This window comes from Capricornis sumatraensis, chromosome 15, assembly GCF_032405125.1.
Source record: "Capricornis sumatraensis isolate serow.1 chromosome 15, serow.2, whole genome shotgun sequence".
NCBI classification, from domain to species: domain Eukaryota; kingdom Metazoa; phylum Chordata; class Mammalia; order Artiodactyla; family Bovidae; genus Capricornis; species Capricornis sumatraensis.
Window position 1 is genome coordinate 68,895,060 of NC_091083.1, and position 10,468 is coordinate 68,905,527.

At 59.4% G+C, this 10,468-nt stretch overlaps 1 protein-coding gene across 1 annotated transcript; it reads left to right on the forward strand.

Moving 5' to 3' along the window:
- Nucleotides 1-1,743: 1,743 nt before the first annotated feature.
- MYL9 (myosin light chain 9) lies at nt 1,744-10,041 on the forward strand. Its single transcript, XM_068986955.1, has 4 exons — nt 1,744-1,817; nt 4,785-4,994; nt 8,150-8,311; nt 9,267-10,041. The coding sequence occupies exons 2-4, from the start codon at nt 4,811-4,813 to the stop codon at nt 9,437-9,439; spliced, it is 519 nt and encodes a 172-aa protein (XP_068843056.1). The 5' UTR covers nt 1,744-1,817; nt 4,785-4,810; the 3' UTR covers nt 9,440-10,041.
- Nucleotides 10,042-10,468: the final 427 nt, after the last annotated feature.

Sequence of the window (10,468 nt, forward strand, 5' to 3'; positions counted from 1 at the left end):
CTCCTCAAGCGATTATGCATAACAATTCATCTTTGAGTACTCCAGGAACTGAAGTCCCCACCCAGGTAGAGGAAGGAACGATGGCACTGACCCTCTTGACTTCAATCAACTAAACTTTGGACTCAGTGAACCCTGGCCGCAACTCCATGAGGAATTCTCCTCTGCTTAACCCCTTCATGAATATGCACGTACCCTTAGCTTAAAAGTGAAAGCAAAAGTCACTCAGCGGTGTCCAACTCTGTGACCCTGTGGACTATGGGGTCCATGGAATTCTCCAGGCCAGAATACTGGAGTGGGTAGCCGTTCCCTTTTCCAGGGGATCTTCCCAGCCCAGGGATCAAACCCAGGTCTCCTGCATTGCAGGCGGATTCTTCACCAGCTGAGCCTCCCCCAGTTTTGCTGTTCAGGGAGACACTGCTTTAGGAAAGATTCCCCCGTGCTCTCCTTACTGACTACAGGAAGTAATAATTCCTTCCTCCTCCTGATCTTTGGCTTGGCAGTGTCTATTGGTTTGACATCCACCAAAAGGCAAACCCAGTTTTGGAGTAACACAAGGATCCCCTGGGCTAGGTCCCTACTGCTTCTCAGACCTCCTCTCCCAGCCTCTGTCCCTCAGTGACCCTGACCAGGAGCTGGACAAGCGCCCCCTACAGGGGTTCTGTCTCAGGTGTTCACTGGGCCGGGCTCACTCCCTCACCTCCTTCCTGGAAGGCAGCCCCTACCTCTCCTTTGCTCTCTCTCCCCTCACCTCCTTTATTTTCCTTCAAGGCATTTGTTTCTACCCTCCAAGCTGTGTAGCTACGGGTTCATGACATTTCTCCCTACAAGAACAAAAGCTTCCTGAGCACTACAGTTCACTGCTATTTCCCCAGCACTCGAGCACCGTGCCAGACAGCTGTCAGTTAATATTTACCAAGCAAATAACTGGATGTTGAAAAGTTCCCTCGGGAATGGAACGTCTGCGTTGGAGCTAAGGGAAGGAGAGAAAGGCAGGCAGGAGTCAGGGTGGGAGCTGATGCCTTCGGGGGTCACGATGACGGACAGGGCCTGATGGCAAAGACAGAGAGGAACGGGTCTGTCCTCCCAGCCCCCATCCTCTGACTCAGGCCAACGAGAGAGGGATTTGGGGGTGCAGCCCCACTAGCAAGGATGCTCCGGGGGTCCCCCGGTCCCAGCTCTCGCTGGCGCCCCAGGGCCTCCGTGGGTCTTCCTGACCACTAATTCTCACCACCACCCTGCCCTTGTGCAGGTGAGGGCACCGAGGGCACTTGGAGAGTGACTTGGCCTAAGGCCCTTGGGCGCCCCCCCCCTGCAGGAACCTGTGAGTGCAGCAGGCTCTTCTCTGGGAGTGGAAAAAAGCCGTACTTGGCCTGGTGGAAAGAAACTCTCCCCGGGGAATAGGCCGGGGCGCGGGCTCTGGGGGAATGGTGGGGGTGGGGTCTGAGAGCTGGAGGCCCCCGGAGGTCCAGCGGCCTCGATAGAGAGGAAGGACCGGCCCAGACAGACCCCCTTCCCCGGGCTGTCCAGGCCCCCCACTCGCCCCCGTCACCTCCCCCAGCCCACCATGGGGAAGGCCCTCGCAGACTGGGGGGTTCACCCGGGAACACCCCACCTCCCTGGCCCGTGGGTCGCGGCCAAATAAGGCCGGGCTGCCGCGGCCCCGCCCCTGCCCGCCGCCGCACATTCTTCTGCCTTGTAAGGCCCGGCGCCGCGCCCCGCCCCGCGCCCCCACCCCCGGGCCCAGACCCCACCGACGGCCCGCCGGTCCTCGCTCCGCAGCCGCTCCGCGCACCGCGCCAGCACCTTCTCCGCACCAGGTGGGAGCCCCGCGGCCCGGGGGGTCTGGTGTGGGCGGTGTGACGGACGCGGCTGGGACATGGGGTCGCGAGGGGGAGGTGGGGGTCGCAGGGTCTCTGGCCAGGGACAGATAGTGAGGCTGGGGCTGCAAGGTCGCGCCGTCCTACGGGGATTCGGGCGGCGGCTGGGCAGCAGGGAGACTGGACAGGCTCTGGGAACCAGTGGGCCTGCAGCAAGGGAAGACTGTCCAGGCCCTGCCCCTTCGCTGTGAAGTTAGAGATGCCGAGCCCAGAACTCGAGGTGTCCCGGAGGACGGGAGGGGCCTGGGGTCGCTGGCATTCCCTGCTCTAGAGGACGCATCTGTGTCACAGGCGGGAAGCACCCCTGCTAGGCTCCCGCGGAGCATCCCTGACCCCTCCCCTATCTCCTGGCGCAGGAAAGAGGGATGGAGACCGGGGTAGCTTGTCTCCGCCATCACACCAACGCTGAATGCCATCTCCGGGACTTCCCTGCTCTGAGCCCGCTGCCCCCCTAGGCCTTCTGGGTGGGGAAGCTTGGGCAAGGGCTGTAGGGCTCATCCCCTGTACCCCCTGGCCTGACAAGGCCCTGGGCTGCAGGAAGTGGTCCCCACTCCTCCCCAGCCCTGCAGCTGCTCTGGCTACTTCAGGAAAAAGTCAGATAACTCCCCCTCAGGGGAGACAAGTTTACCAACAAGGCAGCTGGCAATGCCAGCCATAGAGACCCTGAGGTAATGGGGGACGCAGGCCGTGTCTTTGCTGTTACAGTGGGGTTTCCAGGGCCAGAGGTGGGGAGGTGGCACCTAGCTGTAGCAGGCCAAGGACCAGTTATATCTGATCCCTGGTGTCTAGGACCCCCAGGAGGAGGCGGCGATGGCTCCAGGTCTTAAGAGCTCAGCCTGGCTCTGACTCCAGTTCCTCAATCAAGCCTACAAATTGCCTCTGGTCATAACAGTGCCCCTCAACTACCATCGGCCCACCAGGAAAGGCCATTTGCCATCTCCAGACCTATGCCTAGCCCAGGGGTCCCGGCTTCCAGCTGGACTCTATCCCTCTTATGGGCACACCGGTTCTTTTAATTGCACGGTGGGGGCACCCCATTTTCCCCACCCTGCGAAGTTCAGTGCTCCAAGCCCTGTCACAGCCCCTCGAGAGAGAGGGCGGGCATGGGGCGGCCATGGAGACCAAGCCAGGATCAGAGCAGTGGGTGAGCTCTTGGCCACTCCTGCCACATCGGCCCTAGAACTGTACAGATGGGGGTGGCAGTGACTGACGGGGACCATGGCAGTCTCTGCTGGGCGCGGTGGACTTCTCCTCGGCTGCCTTCTGTGGGCGTCGTGAGTTAAAGTTTCCAGAGAACACCCGGCTCCTCAAAGCACTCCCTGCCCACGGCACTGTCCCACCCCAACCCCTTCTCAAGGCTTCTGTCTACCCACCTTGAACCACACGAGAAGCACCGGGGGCCAGGTGTGTGGGTGCAGGGGGACAGTCTCTACCTATAGGCAGTTGTGCCTGTGGGGAAAGGCTGGGGCTGGCCAGCATCCCAGCTCAAGGTTTAAGATCTCAAAGGCCAAAGATCCAGAGTGACTTGGACAAGGTCATGGGATAAAGGCCTGGAAGACAGATTGAGGAGCAGTCAAGGCTTCTTGCAGATCCTCAACCACGAGACTCAGGACAGAGGAAAGAGGGGGCAGCAGTCCTGGGGCCCCAAACTGCCCCAGAAGCCACGACAAGCGTTCAGGGAAAGAGCCCCTTGTTGAGTCTCAGTTTCCCCATCTGTACAGTGGGGTCAGTAGACTGGCTAGCTGCCTTCAAGATCATTCATTAAGCAAGCATCTATGAGTGCCACCATGGGCTTAGGTATAATTCAGGGTGCTTACACCAGCCCTGACTGATTGTGATGGAGAGAGACCTTTAAGTGTTTGCTGTCAAAGCCAGGGTGGGGGAACTGCTCCCCAAGGGCTGTCTGAAGAACTGGGCTCAAGAAGGAAGGTTGTTTCAAGGGAAGAACCAAGAAGGAAAGTCTGGGGGTATCTGGGAGCAGCCAGAGGTCCAGCTGGGCAGGATCACAGCTGGCAAGAAGGATGGCAAGGCGAGTCAGAGAACAGGGTAGGAGAGGCTCAGAGGGCCTCCTTCTGTGCCAGGCTTGGTGGGAGAGGGGGATGGCAGGAACCCTCAAGGGCTTCAGGGTGAAGTACTGGGGTCTGCATGCAATGGGTAAGACTGGCTGGACGTTCGGAGGCCAGGCCTAAACAAATGTAACAGGAAGCTGGGGTGCTCAGTCTGGGGAAGCTTTATGCTTCTATAAGCACTGAAGAGGGAGAACAAAGAGCAGGGCCCAAATCAGGTCTGTCCCCCACCCTAAGGGGCTGGTCAAGTGTGGACAGGTGGGGGGAAGGGAGGCTGCCCAGAGCGCTGGCCTTCCAGAACCTCCAGAGGAGGGAGAGGAGGAGGAGAGGAGAAGGAATGCGAGGAATGCAGGGCCGCCGACTCCTTCCTGCTGCTGGGGGAAGGGAACCTCGGGGCCTCTCCCAAGGCTGCCCACCTTGTCACTGGGAAAGAGATGGATGGTGTGAATGCTCTTGAGGATTAAGGGAGATAAAGCACGGAAATGGTTGGCACCGAACCCAATCCTAAGTGTCTACCCACACCATGATAGCAGAAATAGCTTCCTCTGGGCCGGGCACCATGCCAGGGGCTTTTCGGGCACAAGTCAATGGATCCCTTTGGCTGGGCACTCCTATCCCATTCCAGATGAGGAAACACTTCAGAGAGGTAGAGGAAGTTGTTTCAGAGCATGTCACAGGGCCAACGCTGGCTGCTTCTGTGATCAGCCGGGTGGCAGGAGCCCCCAGCCTATAGGAGCACGAAGGCCAGGCCCAGGCACCAACAGCCGAGTGAGGTGGGGTAGGCCAGAAGCTTTTCTGGCCCAGGGTCACTGGCTCTCCCATCTGCACCCTCTGCCTACAGGAAAGCCCCACACGCCTGCAGCCAAGATGTCCAGTAAACGGGCCAAGGCCAAGACCACCAAGAAGCGGCCACAGAGGGCCACGTCCAATGTGTTCGCGATGTTTGACCAGTCCCAGATCCAGGAGTTTAAGGAGGCCTTCAACATGATCGACCAGAACCGGGATGGCTTCATCGACAAGGAGGACCTGCATGACATGCTGGCCTCGATGGGTGAGCAGAGGCAGGGCTGGGGGGCTGAGTGGGCCCATGAGGGCTGCAGCTGGAGCAGGCGGTGGGGTGGCTCATCCCTCAGGGAACACTTCCTGTGTACTGACTGAGGTGCCCACCCTGGAGAGGAGCTGCCACCTCTTTCTCCATTTAACAGACAGGGAAACTGAGGCACAGAGCAGTTCGGCACTGGACTTGAACCCAGACAGGCCCACTCCTGCCTCAGGCAGATCTGTGGTTTCAACTGCCTGGTGCCACTTCACTGAAGGAAAAGGATCAGCAACTACAAAACTGCAGACTTTCCATTGTACAGATGGGGAAACTGAGGCCTAGAGTGGAGGCCAGGGCACCTCCTTGCTCCCTCAGAGGTCACCTGTGTCAGACTCTGAGAGGCGGACTCCAGTGACTTCCCCAGACTCAGAATGTCAGAGCTGAAAGGCCTCAGGAATCCAGCACCTTGCACCATTGCTCAGATGGGGAAACTGAGGCCCAGAGGCCAGGCCTCCAGACACCAGCCCCCAGATGCCAGCCCACCAGACACCAAGGTGGTCTGCCTCCACGTTGCTCCCCATGCACTGGCCACAGACAATCCCCCTCAGCCCCAGTTTCTGGTGCCCCCTTCATCCAGATGAAAGCATCTGGGTCAGACACTGACTGGGCGGTGGTCTCAGGTAGCAGAGGAGGCAGCCTATGGCAGTCATGCCTGAGTCAGTCCCTGGCACCGCCCCTCACTGAGCAGCCCACTCAGGCCCGTGGCCTGTGTGTGCATTCCAGGGGGTCTAGTGAGAGGGGCAAATGACCCAGGAGGGCGGACGATGGACACTGTCCCCACCCTCAGCGCCACACCTCTCCCAGCTTCAGGCCAGACTTACCTGGAGGGTCCTCCCTGGGGAGTCAGGGGCAGGAAGGAAGACTGAGGCCTGGGCAGGAGAGGGGCTGTGTGTCCTGCTGGCACCAGCCATCCCACGGGGACACCGCAGAGTGTGGGGCTCAGAGGAGACAGGGACACAAAGACTCCTTCCCATTTAGGAGGTAGAACCCGGGCTTCCCAGGTGGCGCAGTGGTCAAGAATCCACCTGCCAATGCAGGAGATGCAGGTTCAGTACCTGAGTCGGGAAGATTCCCCTGGAGGAGGAAAGGACAACCCGCTGCAGTATTTTCTTGCCTCCATGGACAGAGGAGCCTGGTGGGCTGCAGTCCATGGGATCGCAAAGAGTCAGATGTGACTAAGCAACTGAGCACACACACCTGGGCTCTCAACCCCAGAGACTAGACTGGATGTTTACCCAGAAAAACCCCCACTCCTGTTTGCAGCTCAGTCAGTGGGTCCACAGATCAGTCAGGGTCTCTGGTTAAGAACATCCCTCTCTGGGAATTCCCTGGCAGTCCAGTGGTTAGAACTCTGCACTTCCCCTGCAAGGAGTGTGAGTCTGATCCCTGGTAGGGGAACTATGGCACCCCACTCCAGTACTCTTGCCTGGAAAATCCCATGGGCGGAGGAGCCTGGTGGGCTGCTATCCACGGAGTTGCAAAGAGTCGGACACGCCTGAGCGACTTCACTTTCACTTTTCACTTTCATGCATTGGAGAAGGAAATGGCACCCCACTCCAGTGTTCTTGCCAGGAGAATCCCAGGGATGGGGGAGCCTGCTGGGCTGCCGTCTCTGGGGTCACACAGGGTCAGACATGACTGATGCGACTTAGCAGCAGCAGGGGAACTAAGATTCTGTGGGTCACGTGGCACAGCTGAAAACAAGAATCAGGACCACCATCCTCAGTTTTAAAAACAAGAACAGCAAAGAACAGCTTCCCTGGTGGCTCAGACGGTAAAAACAAGAGCAGCAAACAATAGAACAGTAATAACAAGCGGCAGCTCTGCGGGTATGATCTTAAATCTCAAAGGTAGACGTGATTATCATTCTCACTTTATAAATGAGGAAACAGGGGCTCAGAGAGGTGAAGGAATCTGCCCAAGCTCACACAGCTACCAAGTGGCGGAGCTGGGATTTGAACCCAGCAGCTGCTCCGAGTCCGTAGGGCTGTGCCAGTCACTGTTCTGTGCATATTACAGCCATTGCCGTCCTCATCTTTGCAGTTCTCCTCAGGGGCTGGGGAAGCAGCCACAGAGCTGGGATTCAGACCTTAGCCTGTGTGGCACCAGAGCTCGCTGGTTTACCTACTGTCGAAACTGTACCTGGGGTCTGGGGTCTGGCTGCCTGGCTTCACACGCTGGCTCCATTCTTCACTTGCGGTATGACAGAGGACAAGCCACCTCGCCTCTGAGCCTCAGGTCCCACATTGGTGAAGGGGTAAGAAGCTGAGGCGGTGACATTTAAAGCCATCAGGCACACAGGGTACCAAAGGCAGGGAGCGGTCCCCAGAGGGGGGCTCTTATACCTCAGACAGCGTGACCCACGGCGATATCCAGACCCCAGACCCGAGGAGGCAACTGGTCGAGGCTGCCAGGGGAGTGGGCGGCGATTATCAGTGGGAAAGGGCAGTCAGAGCCGGCGGTCCCAGAGGGAGGCTTTACAGTTTACTAAGTTAACTGCTGCTGCTGCTGCTAAGGTGCTTCAGTCGTGTCCGACTCTGCAATCCCATAGACAGCAGACCCCTGGCTCCTCCGTCCCTGGGATTCTCCAGGCAAGAACACTGAAGTGGGCTGCCATTTCCTTCTCCAATGCAGGAAAGTGAAAAGTGAAAGTGAAGTCATTCAGTCGTGTCCGACTCTTAGCAGCCCCATGGACTGCAGCCTACCAGGCTCCTCCGTCCATGGGATTTTCCAGGCAAGAGTTCTGGAGTGGGTCGCCAGTGCCTTCTCTGACTAAGTTAACTAGTCAGCTCTAGTTTACGAACACTAGGGCTTCCCTGGTGGCTGAGATGGTACCTGCATTTCAGGACGCATGGGTTCGATCCCTGGGTGGGGAAGATCCCCTGGAGGAGGGCACGGCTATTCATTCCAGTATTCTTGCCTGGATAATTCCATGGAGAAAGGAGCCAGGTGGGCTACAGTACATGAGGCCGCAGAGTCAAGACACGACTGAGTGACTACCCTTTCACACTTTTCAACAGTTAACTAAATTTACTGTCTCTTGTCTATGGGGCTATGCGGGGAGGGGACGGGAGGTGAGAGCAGGCACGGATGGCCCTTCCCCACAGGGAAGAACCCCACGGACGAGTACCTGGAGGGCATGATGAGTGAGGCCCCAGGGCCCATCAACTTCACCATGTTCCTCACCATGTTTGGGGAGAAGCTGAACGGCACAGACCCCGAGGATGTGATCCGCAACGCCTTCGCCTGCTTCGACGAGGAGGCCTCAGGTCAGTTGGCAGCCTCGGGACAGAGGCCTGGATGGGGCTGGGGCTGCACACCTCGCCCGGGCACCCCGCGTATGCAAGTGGCACCCAGCTGCGCTGGCACCTCAGGGCCCCCCTCTGCCTCCAAAGGCCAGGACAGAGATCATCTGTCCACCTGTTTCTGCCACCAGAACGATAAAAGCTGCTTCCTTGTTTTGTCCCCACCAAAGGCTAAACTGAAACAGCCCACATCCCGTAAGCCTTCCCACTTCTTAGCTCTCCTGTTGGCTCAACGCACTGGCTTCTGCTTTTGACCCTTCCAGAAACCAAACCATCTCAGGCCCGCGGGCCAACAGGTTACAGAAACCAGCGCCCCCCACCCTCAGGCCCTCCAAAGGGCTTCCCAGCCACCGCGGGTCTCTCCCAGGGACAGGCCTGTGGGAGGCCGCTGGCAGTAGCTGCTTCAGCAGTTTCTCAGGGGCCAGAGGCGCACCACAGGCCTAAGCAGGTCAGAACCTTTTCCTGACTGCGTCACAGCTCCCTAACTAGGTTGGCATATTTTCCTCCCTATTTTCCAGATCAAACAGGCAAAGAAAGGTTAAGTAACTTGCCCAAGGTCACACAGCTAGAAAGAAGAGATCCGCATTCAGACGCAGGCAGTGGAGCTCTGGGGCCCAGGTTCTTCAAGCAGCACCGTCAGCACCCCCACAGCCCCAGGCAGGGCCTCCCCAACCCTCACAGCCCCAGGGCCCCCATCCCTACCCCCACAGAAACACCTCGCAGACAGCCGCACTGCAGAACTGTTCCCGCTGGGCCCTGGTGACCTCGAACCGAACAGACACCAGGGCTGTGTCTTTTCCCGGCGCCCCCGCCCCCCACCTCCAGCCACAAGGTCTGCGAGTCCTGGGGGGGCCCCGGGCAGGGGGTGTGAGGTGTGTCTCAAGGCCCTGGCCCTGCGCCCCCTCCGCCCCCGCCCCAGGTTTTATCCACGAGGACCACCTTCGGGAGCTGCTCACCACCATGGGTGACCGCTTCACAGACGAGGAGGTGGACGAGATGTACCGAGAGGCGCCCATTGATAAGAAAGGCAACTTCAACTATGTGGAGTTCACCCGCATCCTCAAACACGGCGCCAAGGACAAGGACGACTAGGCCATCCCAGCGCCCCCTGCCCGGCCCCTGTCCCAGCCACCTGCTCCCACATACACCGTCTGCACCGGCTCCGTGCCCATGAGCCCAGAGCCCCCTCTCAGAGGACTCTCCCCCTGAGGGGCCGGGGGCCCAGCTCCGAGTGAAGGAAATGACTGAGAAAGCACAGCACCAGGCCAGGGGCAGAGCCAGCGGAGGCCGGTGACCCTCCGAGGAAACCCCGTCTTCTCGGGAGCTGGGCCAGGGGGCTGGCCCGGGAGGCCCCGAGGAGAGCCCCGGCCTCGGCTGTTGCCTGCCCACTTCTGGCTGCTCCCCACAGGAAGGGCTCTGTGTCCTGGTCTGGGACACCACTCCACTTGCACCCCCCCCCCCCCGCAAGCCCTTCCCCAGCCACTGCCACAAATACACGAATCTCACCGAGGTCCCCTCTCAGAGGACAGGGTGCCACTCCCCTCCCCGACACCGTGCCCGGCCATGAGAACACACCCCACCCCACCGGGAGTGTGCTCTGGAAGATGCAAGAGGGCGGACGTTTCGTCTTGGGGAGGCAGAGCCTCTAATAGAAGGTTGAGCATTGCTTTGGGTGTGTATGTCTGTGGCTGGGGTGAAATAAAGGCGCCCTGAGGCCCCAAACACCGCCCACCCTCTCCTTCCCCAGTGGCTGCCCCGTCCTTCCCTCCACCTGCTGACTACCAGCCCAGGGAAGGCTCAGCTGAGACCAGACCAGCTTCGGAGCAGGCAGATCCTAAGGGGAGAAGCTCTGCTGGGAGGGAGCAGGCAGAGGGGGAAGGACCCACCACAGCAAACCCCAGTGGGGGTTCTGGGGCTCTGAGAGGGCAAGGGTCAAGGTCACAGCCTTCAGGACTAGAGCCTGGTCTCCAGGGTCCCCTCAATGCTCCTGGGGAGCCAGGTGGTCATGGAAGAGCAGGGAGGCTTTGGGAGCTGTGAGGAGGGGATGGAGATGAGAAAGAACGGATTCCCTGCAGGCAGCTACCAGGTGTCTGGGTGCACTGGAGGGTCGGTTCTGCCACG

Bases quoted from the DNA above. Each gene is read 5' to 3' on its own strand.
- MYL9 (XM_068986955.1), top strand. From the start codon at position 4,811: ATGTCCAGTAAACGGGCCAAGGCCAAGACCACCAAGAAGCGGCCACAG. The intron at 4,995-8,149 runs GTGAGCAGAGGC...CCTTCCCCACAG, and splicing joins TGACATGCTGGCCTCGATGG to GGAAGAACCCCACGGACGAG. The intron at 8,312-9,266 runs GTCAGTTGGCAG...CCCCCGCCCCAG, and splicing joins CTTCGACGAGGAGGCCTCAG to GTTTTATCCACGAGGACCAC.